A 20,950-nucleotide genomic window follows, 5' to 3' on the forward strand; every position below is an offset into this window, starting at 1 on the left:
CCAAATGGATTAAAACACTTAGGAAATGAATACAGGCTCCTTCCAGTGATGCTATTACAAATACTATATCCAGGCTCCTTCCAGTGATGATATTATCGATACTATGCTATTGGTAAGATACAATAACACAGTCTATGTTAAAATGGCACAGTAGTTTAATCCCTAGAATCCAAGACAACAGATGTGAGGTATCGAATCCTAAAGGAACTAGTTGTGTTTCCTACTGCAGCCAAGAAGATTTGTTTAGCTACAACAAAGCTGGTTTTATAATTTATAATGCACACACACACAACACACACACATACACACATATTTATTTGTGCACCCACATATTTATTCCTTCCTTTGGTTTTCTGGCATTTCCAAGTTTGTGGTAAAAGTTTCAATATGATTTTTTTTCTCCAGAATGCAATGGATCAGACATCACACCTATGCAAACTTAAGGAGCCCATTCAAATTTTAGGAGAACCAGACACATCCTAAGGAGACAGAAAGAACTGCTGATACTCTCACAGGGAGTGTCTCTGTGTTAAAAAGTTTGGAAGGTGGAAAAGGAGCTCCTGGAATTGTATTCAAAAGACTTGTTTAGGAAGGTCCATGTTAGCAGGCTTCACTCCGTGGGGGATTCAACAGTGGGTGAGTAGAACAGGACTGAAGACAACTGCTTTTTCTGGAGGAGGGACAGCCTTATGCAGATTGGTATGGAATTCACCAGAAGCTCTTTTATGTCAAACTTTTTTCAGGATCCAGCTTTATAAATAAGCCTAAACAACAAAATAACAGAAGATGATTATAAGTCAACTGACTTCAATCTGATGGGATTTCTCTAAGTAGAAATACATATATACACACACAAAAGTACTTTGATTCATATTGGTACCTGGTACAGGATATCTGCCCACTCTCATTTTTCAGCCAAATTAAGAATCAACTTTTGGGGACTTCCCTGGTGGTCCAGTGGTTAAGAATCCACCTTCCAATGCAGGGGATGTGGGTTTGATCCCTGGTTGGGGAACCAAGATCCCACATGCCGCAGGGCAACTAAGCCCACGTGCTGCAACTATTGAGCACGCAGGCCACAAGTAGAGAGCCCACATACAGCAACTACGCAGCCCACGTGCTCTGGAGCCTGTGTGACACAACTAGAGAAGCCCCGCTCCACAATGAGGAGCCTGCGCACCACAGTGGAGGATCCCGCAAGCTGCAATGAAGATCCTGTGTGCCCCAACCAAGACCCGACACAGCCAAAAACAAATAAAAGAAAAATAATAGAATTTAAAAAAGAAAAGAACCTTAAGAAATTTTATTTTAAAAAAAAGAATCAACTTTTGATTCTCACAACACTGTATTAGCTCTCCTGGGTAACCAGGTCCTCTGCCACTTGGTCATTTCATGGTTCATTACCACTTCCATTAGTGATAGTCAAGGAAGTGAAAGGAAGTAAAATTACAACTGAGCCATCTGTTACCTTTATGATACTGAAAGGTTTAGTGAGACAGAAAGTATAAACCACAGCCTGGAATAGGATTTTTAAACTGACTGTGGATTCAAATTATTCATGATCTTCCTCCTGCTTCTTTTATCTATCATTCCTGCAAACAGCTGACACTTCAGGGAAAAATGAATTTCTTAAACAAGATACAAGAAGCATTAACCTTAAAGGAAAAAATTTAATAAATGTGACTACATTTACATTAAAAACTTCTGTTCATAAAAAAGATAAAGCAAATAAAAGACAACTTATATACCAGTAGAAGGAGATATGCGCAACTTATACAGCCAACAAAAAGATTCATTTTATAAAAAATAGATAAAGAATTCCTATAAATCAGTAAAAAAAAAAAAGGAGGAAAAAAACAATAAAAGAGGCTGAGAAGACAGGAATTTCACAGAATAGGAAACAAATATGGTCAATAAATATATGAAGAGATGCTCAGCTGCATAGGTAATCTGGGAAATGGAACTTTAGATCACACTGAAATACCATTTTATAACCATTTGATTGGCAAAAAATCAAGAAATTTGACTTTACCAATTGCTAGGAAAGATAGGGATCAACAGAATGTCATATATTGCTGGTGGAAATGTAATTCAGTACAGCTTTAGAAAACAATCTGGCATTTCCCTGTAAGGCTGAATACTCTTATACCCTCCAACCCAGAAATTCCACTCCTAAGTATATGCCAAGCTCTTGCCCATATACACCAGCAGGAGACATGAATAAGAATGTTCATAGTAGCGCCATTCATAATAGTCAGAGGCCCACCATTAGAGGAAGAGATAAATCCATTGTGGTATAGTCACACAATGGAATATTATACTGCAGTAAATGAGCAAACTTCATAGTCAACAACATGGGTGAACTTCAGTAACATGAAGCTGGGTAGAAAAAAAAAAATCAAGTCCCAGAAAAGCACATATAGCACAATCTCTTTTCTACAAAGTTCAAAAACAAACAACTAAACAATATATTACTTAGGCACAAATATATTCTTAATCAAACTTAAGAAAAACCCAATAAGGTATAAAGGAATGAAAATCACAAAATTCTAGATCAGAGTTACCTCTGAAGGAAAAATAGGAGGATGAGGTGGGGAAAAGTAATTAGGTAGGGATATAATATTATTAAGATTCTGGTTCTTGTTTGATTGTAGGTTTCAGGATGTTTATTATTAAATGAGAAAAATAAATACATTAGTGAATGAGTAAGTAAAAGATGACCATTCACGTACCAATAATGGCTGTGTATCCTAAATTAAGGATTCTGAGTAACCCAAACATGTGCATCTGAGGTCCATTAAAATAAAAAATAAAAACAACAAAAAGGGACTTCCCTGGTGGTCCAGTGGTTAAGACTCCATGCTCCCAAAGCAGGGGGCAGGGTTTGATCCCCAGTCAGGGAATCGATCCTGCGTGCTGCAACTAAGACCTGGAGCAGCCAGATTAAATAAATAAATAAATGAACAAATAAAACAAAACAAAACAAAACAAAAAGCACTGGATATCTAAATTAACTTGTCTAAGTCTGAAGCTACTGAAGGTGAGGCTTCCAGGACCCCTCACTTGCAAAGGCCCTATGACAGCTGACAATATACAAAGTTACTCATTACAACAGTATTTACAAGAGCAAAAGAGTGAGAAAATATCCATGTCCAGTATCTCCAACTCCAATCCAACACAACAGGGCTCATTATTGTTAACTCTATTTCCATATCTGGAACTCCTCTGATGTGAGAAACCTGTCTCCTGTCATGGATGCCGGCCTGTGCAGACGCCACCCTCTCCCTGTGGGCTCTGACACCCACTCTGCTCCCCATGGGGACTCCTTCCTTCCCATAGTTGGGCTCTGACATCCTGTGCTGGGCCACTCCCCTGTGCAGACACCCTCCACCCTCCATCGCTCCCAGACAGCGATGGGCTGCTGTAGCCACCCCTCCCTGTGGCTTCCTCCTTATCCCCCAGCCTACCACGCCCGACTCTACCTAATAGCTTTAGAAATATTTAGGAAGGAAGGAAGGGGTGAAATGGAAGGAAAAGAAAAAGGCAAGAGAATGGGAAGAACCTCTCTATTTTTTCTACACTGATGATAACATAAACACATTCACTGCCCTGTAGCTTGCATTTTTCATTCAATATATAGTAATGATATATAGCTCCATATCATACAAAAAGAGTTTCCTTATTCTTATTTATGGCACCACAATATTCCACAATATTTTTTATGGCACACACAATATAGTTATGGATGAACTGTAGTCTCTTTACATAGTCTCCTATTGATAGATATTTATGTTTTGCCAATCTTTTGCTAGTCCAAATAACATTGCATGAGTAGCACAATTACTGGAACCCTAGAGTAACCTTACACATTGTAATGTTGCACACGTTAGTATACCTATGTGATAAAATCCTGAAAATGCGTCAAAAGGTACATGACTATAATTTTGAGAGATACACCAGCTCTCTACCAGCAATGAGTAAGAATACCTTTAACTTGTTCTTTGCATGCAGGGAATTAAGAATTTCTTGGCATGTATGGGTTATAAAACCAAACCAAACCAAAATGAAAACCCCCCAAAACAAAAAAACCCCAAATAAATTAAACCAAACCTAAAATAGAAAGTGGCAGCTTCTTACTTGTTGCCTCTGAGTACAGGATCTTCTCATCAACACTTCGAACATTACAAGAAAGAAACAATTTCCTCCCCTCAATTTTATCAAGTTGGCTATTTATCACAACAACAGAACAGAGGGGGATAGGTCTGCAGAAAAAAATAAAGAAGAAAATCCAGCTTTTATCAGATTTATGTAGCATTGAGAGATGATCAAGGGCATGACAGGGGTGGAAATTTATGATACCTGGTATCAGTGGATGCTGTTTTAGATAAAATGCTCCTAAAAGGGGCTGACACCACCAGTTGCTCACACCCCCTTCCTCCCAAGCACCATTGCTCTCAGGCGGCTCCTGGGCACCTGGTCCAGAGACTGCTGTTGTGGGTTAGGTTCAAAGAAACCACCAAATGATTCCAGCTCTGCAATGGCAGAGGCTGTCCCATCTGAAGGGAGCTGAAATCCTTTAAAGAAATGAAACAGGACCATGGGATGGTCCCAGTTAGCTTCTCTTATTTTCTCTGTCATAATTGAAATTTCTCACCTAATCCACTTTAGAGTAACTGTCACTAGAAAGACACCGAGTAACAAACTCCTGGTAACAGCTTAATGTGCTAATTCAGTGCTGTCCAACAGAACTTTGTGATGACAGAAATGTTCCACAGCTGAGCTGTCCAATATGGTAGCCACAGATGGCTACTGAGCACTCAAAATGTGGTTACTGTGAATGAGAAACTGAATCTTTACATTTATTTAATTTCTACTAATTCATATTTAAATTTACATAGCTATATGTATCTAGTGGTTACAGTCACCTCTGGGAATCTTAGAGATATAGTACTATAATGAAAAAGGTATCTCTTTAAAGGTATTATTTTAGTTGGTAGAAATATAATGTAGAGTAGGGAGATGTGTTTTATGTTCCTATAGTACCATCATGTGGGTGAAGGAACTACTCCATGTGGAAAGGAAATTAACACTCTGATTACCCCTCTGTCCAGTTTTTGCTCCCAGTAGATTTTCCTGAACTTCTCGATGGAACAACTGAGCTTTGCCAATCCAGGATTTACTAAGACCCTGGGGACATTAGGTGTTCTTGCCTGCTCAGCATCTCCCTTTCCTACTAACATTGCGTCTTTCATTTATCCATCTGTCCTACCCCTAACCACACTCTTTCATTCACACACCTACATTCCCCTTTCTTTGGGGAATCACCTCAATTTTCAGCCCATGTAGGTTAACTAGAGTTGACAGTTGATTCTTACCCCCCATGCCCCCTGCCCCCCCACCCCGCCAGTGACTGGTTGTGCAGGTGGGCATGGGTTGAAACTGTCAATCCTGGAGCTTGTGCTGGAGCCCTTGGGGCTGGATTCTTTTTCTGCTGGAGTTGCTAGGCTTGCAAGATACAAGCCTGCATGGTAGCTGTGGCACTACATTGGGAAAGGCTACCTGAGGATGAAGAAGACCTAAAGGAAAAGTGTGGCTGAGACACAGACACAGATTCCTAATGGCATCATTGAATACCTGCACCCAGCCTTAACTGTCTTCTCAATCATGTAAGCCAATATGTTCCTTTTCTCCTTAAGCTACTGTGAATCAAGAGATCTATCTCTGGGACTTCCCTGGTGGTCCAGTGGTTAAGAATGTGTCTTCCAACGCAGGGGACACAGGTTCAATCCCTGGTTGGGGAACTAAGATCCCACATGCTGCGGGGCAACTAAGTCTGCGTGCCACAACTACCGAGCCCCTGCGCCTCAACTAGAGAGCCCACATGCTGCAACGAAAGATCCTGCGTGCCGCAACAAAGATCCCATGTGCCGCAACTAAGACCCGATGCAGCCAAAAATAAAATAAATAAATAAATAAAATAAATATTAAAAACATTACCGCCACCACTGATACACTGTAAGGGATAGAGATCTATCCCTTACAATGAAAAATTCTTTGATTAATAAGAGAAAGAGTAAGGAGAAATACAAAATAATATAATAACTGTTTATAGAGTATAATTTTCTAAATGCAACTAATATTTAGGCACAGGTAAGTCTGATTGGCATAGAAAGCAGGCTTCAGATAATTTCACTTATCCAGTTTTGTTAGACAACTGACTTAGACTTGTGTTAAAGGCAAAAAAAAGTTAATAGAGATAAACAAATTTTAAAAATAAACGAGAAAACATACCTGTATAACAGAGAGTCTTAAAAAGCTAAATGGTGGCTCTTTGAAAGGACTAATAATCTCTGGCAAAATAGATCACGAAAAATGAGAGTGAGCATAAATAAATACTTTTGGGACCAAAAAGGACATAGCTACATACTTAACTGAGGTAAGAAAAATTGAGAACACTGTGAATAACTTCATGTCAATAAATTTCAAAACTTAGATGAAATGGAAAAGTATGCAAAAAAAAATTATCGAAACTGACAAAAAAGGATTAGAAAGCCTGAATAGTTGAATAAAAAAGACATTGAAGCCCTAAGAGGATAGGGAAGCCACACCCAGGAAGAAGCCCAGGTCTTTGAATGATTTCAGGGGTGAGTCCTTTACTAACTCTGACACACAAGACTATTTATGTAAACAAAAAAAGTCTATTGATTTAAGTAGGTAAAATGTAGGGTTTGTAATAGTACCTAGTGCTACCCCAACTAATTTACTACAATTTTTTTTAAAGTCCTTATTTTTTACTCCTAGTTTAATGTGGAGAGAACTTGGCCTATAAAATTTTGATTCTTTACAATATATTGAGATTTGATCTACGGACCAATCTATGACCAGTTTTTGCAAATGTTCCATGAATGCTTGAGAAGAAAATGTATTTTTCTCTAATTACTAAATATAGGGGTCTACATATGTCCAATAAATCATACTTGTTATCTTGTGGTGTTTAAATTTTTTTTTCTAATTTTCCTTTTTTTTTTTGGTCTGCTTGATCAATAATTGAGTGTGCTGGAATCTCCCACTATGAAAATGGATTAATTTCTTCCTATGAATCTACTAATTTTGTTTATATACCTTGAAGTTATTTTATTATGTACATACTGGATTAGAATTGTTACTATGTGCTGCTGAATTGAATCTCGTTACTATGAAGTAGTCTTCTCTCTCCCCAATATTACTTTTTTGATAATTTATTACTTTTTCCTGATATTCCACTTTCTTTTGACTAGCTTTTGCCTGGCATTTTTTTTTTTTTTTTTGCAGTACGTGGGCCTCTCTCACTGTTGTAGCCTCTCCCATTGCAGAGCACAGGCTCCAGATGCACAGGCTCAGCAGCCATGGCTCACAGGCCTAGCCGCTCCGCAGCATGTGGGATCTTCCCGAACCGGGGCACAAACCCGTGTCCCCTGCAATGGCAGGCGGACTCTCAACCACTGCACCACCAGGGAAGCCCTGCCTGGCATATTTTTTCTTCCGTTTTCTGTGTCATGTTTTAGATATGTCTCATATAAACAGTTTATAGCTTTTTGTATTTTAAAACTCAATTTTATAGTCCCTTTCTTTGAACTGATGGTTTGGTCCATTTACAGTTAGTGTAATAGTGATTTATTAAGAGCTATTTCTACCATCTTATCTTGGTGTTCTATTTGACTCTAATGATGCTTTCCCCCCCCCTTTCTTGCATTTCTAAAAATTAAAATTTTTCTATTTATTTAGTTAGTTATTTGGTTTTTACTCTTCTACTGGTTAGGCTTTAATTGTATGCACTCATTTTTTATTATTTTAGTCACCCTCCCCACTGAAAAATATGAAGATTAATTATGTTCACCTTTTCCCCAAACTACATACTTTTTGTCCAGTATTTTAGCTGTCCTTAAAATTCCCAGAATATAGCCATTATTACTATTTACATATAGACTTTGTTGAGATTTATGTTATCAACATATTGACTGATGTAGCTGCTTATTATTCTTTCTTTCATCCTCCTGCCTAGTGGCATTACTTTCCTTCTTTCTGAAGTATATCCCTTAGAAGTTCCCTAGGTATTGTTCTGCTGTTTGTAAACTTTTCCCATTTTTGTTTAAATAAAAATGTGTTTATTTTGCTTATTTTTGAACTTTAGTTTTGCTGAGAGCATGATTCTAAGTTACATGTTTCTTTTAGCACCCTGAAGATATTTTATTGTCTTCTCACTTCCACTGTTGCTGGATAATAAGTATACTGCTTCTAAGAGACAAGACTACTCTGTTGGGCTTCCCTGGTGGCGCAGTGGTTAAGAGTCCGCCTGCCAGTGCAGGGGACATGGGTTCGTGCCCCGGTCCGGGAAGATCCCACATGCCGCGGAGCGGCTAGGCCAGTGAGCCACAGCTACTGAGCCTGTGCGTCTGGAGCCTGTGCTCCGCAACCGGAGAGGCTGCGACAGTGAGAGACCCGCACACTGCGATGAAGAGTGGCCCCCACTCGCTGCAACTGGAGAAAGCCCACGCACAGAAACGAAGACCCAACGCAGACAAAAATAAATAAATAAAATTAAAAAATAAAGACTACTCTGTTATGGGTACCCTGTCTTTTATCTCTGACTACTTTTAAGATCTCTTTGCCTTTATTATCTGTAATTTCTCTATAATATCTCAAGATACAGATTTATTTTTATTTATCTTGCTTGTTATATGTTGTACTTTCTGTATCTATGGCTCATGACTTTCTTTAGTTCTAGAATATGCTTACCCATTATCTCTTCAAATACTAGATCTCTTCCATTCATTCTACTGTCTTCCTCTAGGACTCCAACTACAGCACATTAGGACTTTTCATTTGTCCTCTTAGCTTAACCTCTCTTGTTTTTCACCTCTTTTTCTCTCTGTGCTGAATTCAGGTTAATTTCTTCAGCTCTACATTTCTGTTCACTTTCAGCTGTGTTTAAATAGTCCTTTAACCTATCTACTGAGGTGTTTCTGTTTTTAAACAATTACATTTTCATTTCTAAAAGTTTTAGGTTCTGTGGCAAATCTGTTAAATTTTTATAGTTTCTTGTTGCTTTCTCTTTTTGTGATTTCATCTTTTACTTCTTTAAACATCTCATACATAGTTCTTTTATACTGTGTATCTAATTATCCTAATATCTTAAGACCCTGAGGGTCCAAGTCCATTATTTATCATTTCTGCTGGTTCTCACTTATGGTGGTTTATTTCCTTACACATTTGGCACAGGATCTAGTTGTTCTGAACAAGGAATGTCCTTCAGAATTTCTTGTCTGCCCTGTTGCATGAAGAAGTCTAATCCAGACCTTCCCAACCAATATGCCATGAATGGGTTATAGAAATGTTGAGATATTGATCCTTTCAGCTGGCTAGCCACCACTAATCATTAGCTTCTTTGTCTACTTATTTTAATGTGCTAAGCACAAGGAAAGAAATCAATTGTGACATTTGGATCAGGGGGCTGGAAAGTATTTGGGATGATTAAAGAAGCAGTTTTGCTTCTTAGAAGAAGGAAGGTAAATTAAGACACCTGATGATTGACACTGTAAATTATCTTCAATTAAATTTTAATCCCAGTGGTTGTCTCTAGCATCCTGGAGGGCCAAAGATTGATTAAACATGTTTTTAATATTATTACTATTATTATTATGAACCTAACAACCCTATTAAAAATATAGGGTCTGATAAAGTTCTAGACTATTTATACAATCTAATAATCTAATGTTTTATTCTGGTCTTTTTTAAAAAAATTTTTTAAATTTATTTTTTAATTTTTTTTGCGGTATGCAGGCCTCTCACTGTCGTGGCCTCTCCCGCTGTGGAGCACAGGCTCCAGACGCGCAGGCTCAGCGGCCATGGCTCACAGGCCCAGCCACTCCGCGGCATGTGGGATCTTCCTGGACCGGGGCACGAACCCGTGTCCCCTGCATCGGCAAACGGACTCCCAACCACTGCGCCACCAGGGAAGCCCATATTCTGGTCTTTAATCATCAATTAATAGAACAGAATGGAGGTCGTGCATTGTAGTGAAGAGAACCAGACTCAGAGTCAGAAGACATGAGCTCTAATCCTGGCTATATTCTCTCTATCTTTGTGACTTCAGGTAAAACTTGTTTTCAGTAAGTTTTCCAATTGTGGGTAACAAATGAATAGCTAGGTAACTGATTTATGTGACTAGTTTGTTGGATGAGACAAGGACTAGGGATAGGATCTGGCAAGTAGCATGTGCTCAATACACAAACACAAGTTGAGCTAAATTGTAATCGAAATACTCTGCTGAGCTTGTTTTCAAATGAACCCCCTTTTTTGTTGAGAAGGGAGGTTGTACTGCATTTTTCACCTTTACTTGAACATAGAAAAATATTTTAAAAATTGTGAAACAAGGGAAAATATTAAAAACATAATTAAAAATATATTATTTATCATGTTAAGAAAGCCATTTCTAGAATCTAATTTTTAGTCATAAATAATATAAAATATTGACTACATGCAAGGATGACAATTTCTCCCAAATTAATCTTCAAAGTTGGGACTTCCCTGGTGGCACAGTGGTTAAGAATCCACCTGCCAATGCAGGGGACACGGGTTCGAGCCCTAGTGGTGGGAAGATCTCACATGCCATGGGGCAACGAAGCCTGTATGCCACAACTACTGAGCCTGCGCTCTAGAGCCCGTGAGCCACAACTACTGAGCCCGCGTGCCACAACTACCGAAGCCTGCGTGCCTAGAGCCTGTGCTCCGCAACAAGAAAAGCCACTGCAGTGAGAAGCCCGCACGCTGCAAGGAATAGTAGCCCCCGCTCGTTGCAACTAGAGGAAGCCTGTGCACAGCAACAAAGACCCAATGCAACCAAAAATAAATAGATAAATTTATTAAAAAAAAATCTTTAAAGTCAACATAACTGCTATCAAAATCACATTTTGCTTTCGGGTAGATTTTGACAAGTTTATTCTAACTTTAATTTGCTTCACTCAAGTGATACAGAGAGGTGGTTGATGAGACATAGGGTTCTATAAGAGAAAGAGGTACAATAACAGTCTGGGTAAGGGGTTAAAAGTCTAAGGCACAACTAGGAATATGAGAAAACTACCTCAACATCATAAAGGCCGTATATGAAAAGCCTACAGCTGACATCATCCTCAATGGTTGAGAGACTGAAACTTTTCTTCTAAGATCAGGAACAAGACAAGGACTCCTACTCTTGCCTTTTCTATTCAACAAAGTACTGGAAGTCCTAGCCAGAGTAGTTAGGCAAGAAAAAGAAATAAAAGGCATACAAATCAGAAAGGAAGAAGTAATTTATCTCTGTTCACAGATGAAATGGTCTTTTCTGTAGAAAACCCCAAAGATTCCACAAAAAAACTGTTAGAACTAATGAATAAATTCAGCAATGTTGCAGGATATAAAATCAACCCACAAAAATCAGTTGCACTTTTATACACTAACCATGAATAATCTAAAAAAGAAATTGAGAAAACAGTTTCATTAAAAATACCATCAATAAGAATAAAATACTTAGGAATAAACTTAACCAAGGAGGCAAAAGACTTGTACACTGAAAACTACAAAACACTGCTAAAAGAAATTAAAGACACAAATAAATGGAAAGACATCCCATGTTCATTGATTAGAAGACTCAATATTTTTAAGATGTCAATACTACCCAAAGCAATCTACAGATTAAGTGCAATCCCTATCAAAATCCCAATGGCATTTTTTTGTAGAAATAGAAAAATCCATCCTAAAGTTCACATGAATCTCAAGGGACCCTGAATAGCCAAAGCAATCTTGAAAAAGAAGAAAAAAGTTGGAAGTCCCACACATCTTTATTTCAAAACATATTACAAAACTACAATAATCAAGACAGTGTGGTACTGGCATAAAGACAGACATATAGATTAATGGAATAGAACAGAGAGCCTAGAAATAAACCCTCTCATATATGGTCAAATGATTTTCTACAAGTGACCAAGACCACTCAGTGGGGAAAGGACAGTCTCTTCAAAAGTGGTGCTGGGAAAACTGGATATCCACATGTAGAAGAATGATGTTGGACCCTTACCTTAAACCATATACAAAAAATAATGTGAAATGGACTGAAGACCTCCACTGGGGAAAAGCTTCATGACATTGGGTTTGGCAATGATTTCTTGGATATGACACCAAAGGTACAGATAACAAAATAAAAAAATAGACAAATGGGACTACATCAAACTTAAAAACTTCTGTGCATCAAAGGACACAATCAACAGAGTAAAAAAGCAACCTAAAAAATGGGTTGCAAATCATATATCTGATAAGGGGTTAATATCCAGTATATATAAAGAACTCCTACAATTCAACAACAAAAAACTCACAAAAACCTGATTTAAAGAATGCTCCTTCAAGTGAAGGACTTGAGTAGACATTTCTCCAAAGATAATATACAAATGGCCAACAAGCATATGAAAAGATGCTCAATGTCACTAATCATTCAAAAAATGCAAATCAAACCACAGTGAGCTATCACCTCACATCCATTAGGATGGCTACTATTTAAAAACAAAACAAAACCCAAATAACAAGTGTTGGTGAAGATGTGGAGAAATTGGAACCCTTATGCATTGCTGGTGGGACTGTAAAGTGGTGCAGCAGCTATGGAAAACAGTATAGTGGTTCCTCAAAAAATTAAAAATAGAATTACCGTGTAATGTAGCAATCCCACTTCTGAGTATACATCCAAAAGAACTGAAAGCAAGACCTCATAGAGATATTTGCACACCCATGTTCATTATAGCATTATTCACAATAGCCAAGAGGTGGTAGCAACCCAAACATCCATCAACGGATGAAATAATAAACAAAATGCGGGTTTTTTTTACATACCATGGAATATTATTCAGACTTACAAAGGAAGGATATCCTGTTATATGCTATAACATGGATGAATCTTGAAGACATTATGCTAAGTGAAATAAGCCAGTCATAAAAAGAAAAATACTGTATGATTCCACTTACATGATGTAACAACAGTAGTCAGATTCACAGAAACAGAAAGTAGAATTATGGTTGTCAGGGGCTGAGGGAAGGGGGATATGGGAAGTTACTGTTTAATAGGTATAGAGTTACAGTTTTGCAAGATGAAAAAGTTCTGGAGATCTGTTTCACAACAGTGTAAATATACTTAATACTACTGAACTGTACATTTTAAAAAGGTTAGGACAGTAAATTTTATGTTATGCCTTTTTTTAATTACAGCTATAAATTTAAAAAATATTTTAAAAATATAAGGCATGAAAGATGTTAAATCTAAAGTATCAGAGTGAACTCATGACCTTATTAAACATTGATAACTTTCCAGCTCTGACACTGTAATGGCCCTAGCAGCAAGGTCATCCTGCCCACCATGAGAATACATGTGGAACAATCTAATATTTTTCTCGTCTTTAGCACTATTCTCCATTAAAAGGAATCAGGGATCTTTGTAGACTAGCTATTCTATGTCTTGGCACAGATGTACCTTATTGTTGTTAGAAGTAAAAGTAATGATAAAAACAACAATGTTAATGATACAAATAACAAGCAGCTAACACTGAGTACTTGTTATGGGGCCAGATACTGTCCTAGATGCTTTGCATGGGTTAATTCATTTATTGCTCACAATGACCCTATGAGGTAGGTATTATTATCCTCTTTTTAAAGATGAGGACATTGAAGCACAGAGAGGTTAAGTAACTTGTTGAAGGTCACACAGCTAATAACTGGCAAAATGGGCATTTGAACCTGTTCCAATGTCTGTCCTCTTAACTAGTGATTATACTGTCTCTCAGGAGACAAGAGTACTTAAAAGCTAACACAAGGAGTCAGACAGCACAAGGAGTCAGTCTAAAGAGACTTCTATCGGCCAAATGTAACATAAGCATAGAAAAGAGGGTGATAATTATAGCTAACTACATTATGGAAAGTTCCTAATAATTCTCAATAAAAGGAAAAGCTAGCTCAAGGAGTATAAAACCATAGCTATAATTCAAGGATGACTACGATAGGATAAGTTTTATTTTTTAAGCAGTTTACACATAGAGAAGAGTGTTGACAAGTAAGTGTTTCTTCTATGAAGTATGTATCTGTCTTATATGTATTTTACTCGTAGAAGTAGGAAATGGTAGACACAGAGTAAGGGGTGTGTACAGGTAAGGTTTGGGGAGGCTGTTATTCAAAGAATTATGCATACACACACCATGGCATAAGCAAACCAATAGTTTTCTTAGCTGTAAAGTGTGCGTAGAGGTATGTAGAGGATACCTATGTTCATCAAGGAGTCTTTCATGTGTTAGTCAAAAAGGCTTGAGAGTCTGCATGAACAAGGCAAAGACTTGTACAGCCCTTAGCATCTGCATCAGGGCTGTTACCTCTTATGTTCCCCCAAAGTGTGTGAGGTGCAGATGAGCTGATAGGTGAAAAGAATATTTATGCACATTCAGTGGATTTACATCCATGGATGTATGCCATTTGTGGGTTCAAAGTCCTGCATAATCTCCATAAGAACCCCCAATAATCCCCTCCTCCACACCAGTAGGCAGAGAACTGTGAGGAAGCCAAACAATTCTGGAAAATGCAAGAACTATTCCCTTAACAAAATGCAAGAATTATTCCCCTAACAGAAAGGACTGATTACAGAAAAGAACTAGCTAGAAAGAAGGTGAATGTCTTGCCCAGTTGAACATCCCTGAAAGAAAACTACATAGACACTTGTCCTATCTCCTGAGAGACATTACCTCTGCCAATTAAATGAGATGCACTTAATTGTAGGTAATCAGTAAACCAAGGCAGAATAAATATGACTAAGACAAGTAGACTTAGATACTAAATAAGGGGAAGTACTAGGTTGTAAGGACAGGTGTAGATTTGGAAAGTCCCCCCGACATAGCAAGGAATCCTCAACTCCAAGAGGAGCTCAGCCTCATGAATTCAGGCTCATGTTCCAATCATCTTCAAAGGCAAAATCCTGTCACATCAAGAATCACCAGGTTGACATATTAGAACCTACAAATGTGGCTAATATGAGTTGGTTTCTTTACAGTCTGACACAATTACCATAAGCCTGGGGAGTTTATAAGAATGAGTTATTCTAACCTCAGGAAAATATAGGTATTGACAGCCTAAAGAAATTAATCAAACCCAGAATGAAAAAAATTTAATAGGCTAAGTGTAGGTGAAATAATAAGTTTTGTAATCACTGAGATAATTGTGCTTAGAAAAAAACTACCATAGTAGGCTTGTTATTTTCTTTACTGAGTTAGTTAAATCTGATTATGTTTTAAATTAATGCTTCAGTATTTAAAATAATTTATGTTGTATTATTTATAAGCATGGATTTATTAATATGTCTGTGGTTGTGTTAGTTGCTGACAATGAATTTACTTGAGGTGATAGTGATAGCAGTTAAGGGACCCCAGTTGCTGACAATGAATTTACTTGAGGTGATAGTGATAGCAGTTAAGGGACCCCCTTCCCAATCTCCCTTAACGCTAATGAGATTAAATGGGTATGTTGTGTAGTACTTCCAGGAAGTCTCTTTGAAAGAGAGAAGACAAGTCTTCCCCCCTTCCTCAATCCTGCTGGGTAGGACATGTGATGATGGCTCTTGCTGCCACTCTGGACTGTAAAAAGATGAGCTACAAAGAGCCTGCATTTCTGGGAACCAGGGAGCTGCCATACTAGATTTCATTCACAAGATAAATTTCTATCTTAAGTCATTTTTATTTTGAAGTTACTAATATTGGCAGCTGGGGAGGAGGAAGTTAAAGCAGCTGGCCTCCAATTTATTCACTGTGTGTGTGTGTGTGTGTGTGTGTGTGTGTGTGTGTGTGGTGGGGAGCAAAGAGAAACACTCCTGGGAAAAAAAAGGAGGCAAGTGACCCTGTCTAATTTTTTCTCACTGGGCCTGCAGGTAAATAGACCAGGAGTTGGCAAACTATGTTTCACTGGCTAGCTGCCTGTTTTGTAAATAAAATTTTATTGGAACACAGCTATACCCATTTTTTATATATCGTCTATGGCTGCTTTTGTGCTACAGTGGCAGAGTTGACTAGTTGTGCCAGAAACTGTATGGCCTGCAAAGCATAAAACATTTATAGAAAAAGTTGTGATGACCCCTGAAATAAACTAATGATATTTGCTAGGGGGAAGAGTCCTTTTCTATAGAATGCCCTAAGTAGGATATGCCTGGCTAAGTATTACTTAAAGTATTCAATAAGTAAACCCATAATCTATGAAGCATGGCTCCCTGATGACTGCCATATAAGCCATACAACTCTCTGGGGTATAAAATGGAGATGTTCCTACATGCTTCCTAGTGTGTGAAGTAATAACCCACAGAACCTCATTTGGAGATCTCTATTGAACACTGTTCTTAAACTCTGCTCTGTCCTATTGCTCTCTTTCTCTGTGCCTATGCTGGTATCCATACTATTTGACTATAGAGATACAGCTGCATAATTGAAGAATTAAATAAGCTCATGCTGAGCTTTGTTTTTGACGGATACCAAACTTTTCTTGCTGCCCTTTTACTTCTTTGTGTGAAGTTATGTAAAACTTATGTTTTGTTATGTAGTGGATGTTGGTGCTTCACTCAGATCCCCTTCAATCCTTTTTTCACCTTTGTTTTTTGGATATTTTCCTTAGAGCCTGCTTTGCTCAAACACAGTGAGCAAGAAGTACCTGGGAATTTATAGTCCCCAGGATAGCCCTTATCCTATGACGAACGTGTGAGAGAATATGAGGACTCCAGCTCCCTTGCCTGAGGTAGGGGAAATACTGAGGCACATATTTCACTTCAGAGTTCCTTACATGATCAGGCTGAAGCTACCCTTTGCAGGACTGAGAGCCTAACCTTGGGTGCCTTCTTCCCCTTCCCTGTCCTTCTACACCCTAGCTAGTTTCCTCTAGGAGTACTTCCATTCTTGCATAGAAATCCTTTTCTCAGGGTCTGCTGCTGGGGAACCTGACTTATGACACCTAAGAAGTAAAGAATACCCATGACTTTACCTTTTAAAATTGATGTTGAGATTGGCAGTCATGACAATTCCCCCAGGTATAGCTGCACACATACCAACAGTAGCATCAATCATTGTTGCAATGGCACCTCCATGAAGGAATCTAGTTACAAGAGGAAAAGAGGAATGTGTTCACAAGTTCTGAAAACAGCCCCTTAAGAAAGAAAAATTATCCAAACCTCCCATGTAATGCACTTCTGAAAGTTCCACTTAATTCATGTTCAATGTACTGAATGTCAAATTATATCCACGTTCTCACCTTCATTTTGTTCATAGCATAACACTGTATAGTATTTGTAACAAAGCCAGAACCTAATGATAACCAGGTCACAAGCAAGCAAAAAGCTAAAATCCAATTTAGAAAATTTATATTATGTTTTTATTAAACTAACTATACACATCATTGATTAAAAATTTAGGAAATGCAGATAAACAGAAGAAAAAGAAAAAGAAATAAAAAATTATAAGGCTATCTAATGACAAACCAATATTAACATGTTAATGATACTCTCTAAAATTATACTCTTTTGTCCTATGTCCTATACGTTTGTCATTTAATAAATTACAGTAAACATCTATCCATGTCAATAAATATAAATCTACATTACCACTTTAATGTCTTCATTGTAGTCCATGGATACAGGGTGATACTATAAGATAACAACCTCTTAGATCCACATTTCTAAGCTATCATTCTTACCCGGGTACCCCTTGCAGATAAGGACCTCCTTGAAACAAGCAAACTGTCCTTTTCTCATCATCATTATAGAACATCACATATTCAAAGCCCAGGCCATCCTCATAGCCTCTAGTGAAGAGTTGGGCCTGTGACAGTTGTTCTTTCACAAGCTTTGAGTCTGTAAGTAAATGAAGTGGATAGGCACATGAGAAACAGGTATGAGAAAAATACCATGACAGAGACAAATATCTGTATCCTGCAAGAATCACAGGTCAATGGATGATTGATTAAAATGCCAACCAGGTGCAAAACTGAAGGGGCTGGGAGGGTCCCAAAGAAACAGAATACAGGATCTTTGCTCAAGTGGAATTAGTCTAACTGGGAACATAGTAAAAATAAATGGTACTAACACATGGCAATCAGAAAATATAGTACATAAATACAAAGGGTATATGGAATAAAATAGTAAGGTATAGACAGAAACCTTCTTAGAATAAGTGTGATTTAAATGAGATTTAAAGAAAGTGAGTAATGTAACAGTAGAGAGGTTTTCCTTGCAGACATGAGTTTAGCCTGAGCAGAAGATATTTATCATATTGAATCAGAAACAGAGGCAGGTCAGCCCAATATTCAATGTGATTATGACTCCTGAGTCTCCAACTCAGGGTTAGAACCATTAGGGTTCATGAAATCAAATTAGTGGGTTGTAGGCAGACTTTAAAAAGAAACTGAATGCTTCACATATATCCTGGATAAGTACTAGTGTGCTCATTTAGATATGTTTTTTCAATTATACAACTGTGCACAAGTGGTGTGTTCTGGGTTGTGATTCAAAATGTAGGTAACTTCAAAATAAAGACTGAAAGCTACTGCTGAGGGAAGGGCATGTTTGTCCTGCCATACCCATTTTAAGATTTAATTCCCCAAACTCTTAGCTTTCTTTCACAGCTTATCATGGTTTGCCATGTATAATGCTGATTCTTTTATTGATACCAAAATTACATTTACAAACTTGGAAAAGGATATGAGATGAGAAGACCTGGGAGAAGTGGGGAGGACAAGGGAGGATATTATTTAGGCCTGGAGCATCTGGGGGCAGGCACCCTGTCTCTTGGACTTTGTGTGCTCAACAACTGGCAGATAGGCACACACTATATGCGCTCTAGCAGTGGTTGAGAAACTGAATGATTTGGAGGGCCAGACAAAGAAACTTAAAATTGAGAATCAGTCTCATGGTACAGTAGAAAAGAACCTTGTCCTGGAAGTTGGGAAATTTTTCATGACTTAGCTTTGGCCTAGAACTTGCTCCCTTCACCATACTTTAGCCATACAGTGAGGAGATAAAACCTAAATGACCTCTAAGATCTGTTCCAACTCTAACACTCTGGGACTTCAAGATAAGATAGGCATCAAACTCTTCTAATTTTTTAGTTAGGAGTTCAAAATTTCTGGTTTAGATTACTAAACCTTGAGGTTACCTCATAAAAATGGGAAAAATAAAGATGGTAGGGAAGTCTGTTAGAAATGCAGAATATTGGGCTCTACCCCTGACCTACTGAAGCTGAACCTACATTTTAGCAAGATGACCAGGTGCTTCATATTCATGTTAAAATCTGAGAGGAACTGATCTTTTAAGACATGGGATAACACTGAAGGTAGCAGAGGAGTAACATGATCAGATTTGAATTTTGAATCACTCTGCTAGCTGGACGAAAGGAAGGGGATAAGAAAGATGAGTGAGAAGATCACTGAAACACTATAAAATCACAATCACCAAACTTTTCTGCTTGGTGAGGTGATTTTCTCCAGCTATGTTCAGCTACGTGAGGGCCTGTGCAAATAAGAGATGGCAGATGTTTAGATTCATCCAGGGCCAGGGTTTTCCTAGATAAGTAAGCTATAGAAGTTCAGACAAAAGAGGGCGATGGGGACAATGAGAAAGTAGAGGACTCAATGAACTGAAGGTCTTAATGAGGCCAAAGAATTTTTTCTGTGGGGGCTTTGAACAAGTAAGCTGGAAGGAAAAAGGTTGTGGTCAGAAAAAGGATGTCTAAATGTGTGGATTTGGAGGTTGTGCACTTTCTGAAGATAAGGCTCAAGATTGTCTTCAGGAATGCATTGCTGGGGCCATGCAAAAGAAAGGTCATAGGTGATGAGAAGGTAAATAAACTGAGGAGCCATGGTGTGGATGGTGGGTTGTTGAGAATGGTGAATAGAGTTGGGTAGAGAGGAAAACAGTTAACCAGGTGCTGAAATACTCAACATATAGGGAGAGGTTGGTAGATGACAGCTACAAGAAGGGAAAGTTGAGGGTGATAAAGTCGGAAAAAGTGAGATGGTATAAACCTCAAAAGGAATGGGGGTTTTCTAAGAAGCAGGGGAAATAATAATTTGAAAGCAAGTATGGGTAGCAAGGAGGACCTCAAACTCCTCCCTCTTCTGAGAGGGTCGAGTTTCCGACAAGAGACGATAGTTAGGTTGGATGAAGGGATGAGCAGAAACATGTGGGAACTGAACCCTGGAAACTACTGACATTTAAGGAGTGGGTAGAAGGAGAAAGGGAAAATTGGTCAGAGGTTTTGAAAGCCAAGAGACAAAACATTTCAAGGAGAATGAGATTAACAGTTAGGTCCAGCACAGGGCTGAAAAATGCCCACAAAATACAGCAATTAGGTCGCTAGTGGCTTAAGTGAAGAAATTTCAGTAGAGCTATTAGAGTAGAAGCTAGATTGCACTGGGTTAAGGACATTCAATTAATTTTGTGATATGATAAATAGTTAGAATGGAATTAGTAACACAAATTACTAATTTTCCCCTTCATTCGTAAAACAGAGTTAATTCTTATTTCTCTCTATATTGGTAGTTCTATAAAGAAACTTATGAACTCTACCATTTTTCTTGGTTAAGGTAGTTTTATTTTTGTTTCATTCATTTCTTTGGCTGTGTTGGGTCTTCATTGCTGCATGGGCTTTCTCTAGTTGCGGTGAGCAGGGGCTACTCTTTGTTGAGGTGCGTGGACTTCTCATTTTGGTGGCTTCTCTTGTTGCAGAGCATGGGCTCTAGGTGCGTGGGCTTCAGGAGTTGCAGCACATGGGCTCAGTAGTTGCGGTGCGTGGACTCAGTAGTTGTGGTCTGAGGGCCTTAGAGCACGTGAGCTTCAGTAGTTGTGGCGCAAGGGTCTAGTTGCTCCGTGGCATGTGGGACCTTC

General features: G+C 38.3%; 1 protein-coding gene across 1 annotated transcript in view; it reads right to left on the reverse strand.

The window, feature by feature from the left end:
* Positions 1 to 312: 312 nt before the first annotated feature.
* The window catches only part of THEM4 (thioesterase superfamily member 4), a 43,868-nt gene continuing 23,230 nt past the window's right edge, over positions 313 to 20,950 (reverse strand). Inside the window, exons 3-6 of the mRNA XM_059041417.2 lie at positions 17,764 to 17,920; positions 17,056 to 17,166; positions 4,138 to 4,262; positions 313 to 764 (exon numbers count right to left, since the gene is read on the reverse strand). Of these exons, the coding sequence (XP_058897400.1) occupies positions 724 to 764; positions 4,138 to 4,262; positions 17,056 to 17,166; positions 17,764 to 17,920 (434 nt within the window). The 3' untranslated portion in view covers positions 313 to 723. The remainder of the gene's footprint in view (positions 765 to 4,137; positions 4,263 to 17,055; positions 17,167 to 17,763; positions 17,921 to 20,950) is intronic.

The sequence above is a fragment of the Kogia breviceps genome, chromosome 1 (genome assembly GCF_026419965.1).
Source record: "Kogia breviceps isolate mKogBre1 chromosome 1, mKogBre1 haplotype 1, whole genome shotgun sequence".
Classification (NCBI taxonomy): domain Eukaryota; kingdom Metazoa; phylum Chordata; class Mammalia; order Artiodactyla; family Physeteridae; genus Kogia; species Kogia breviceps.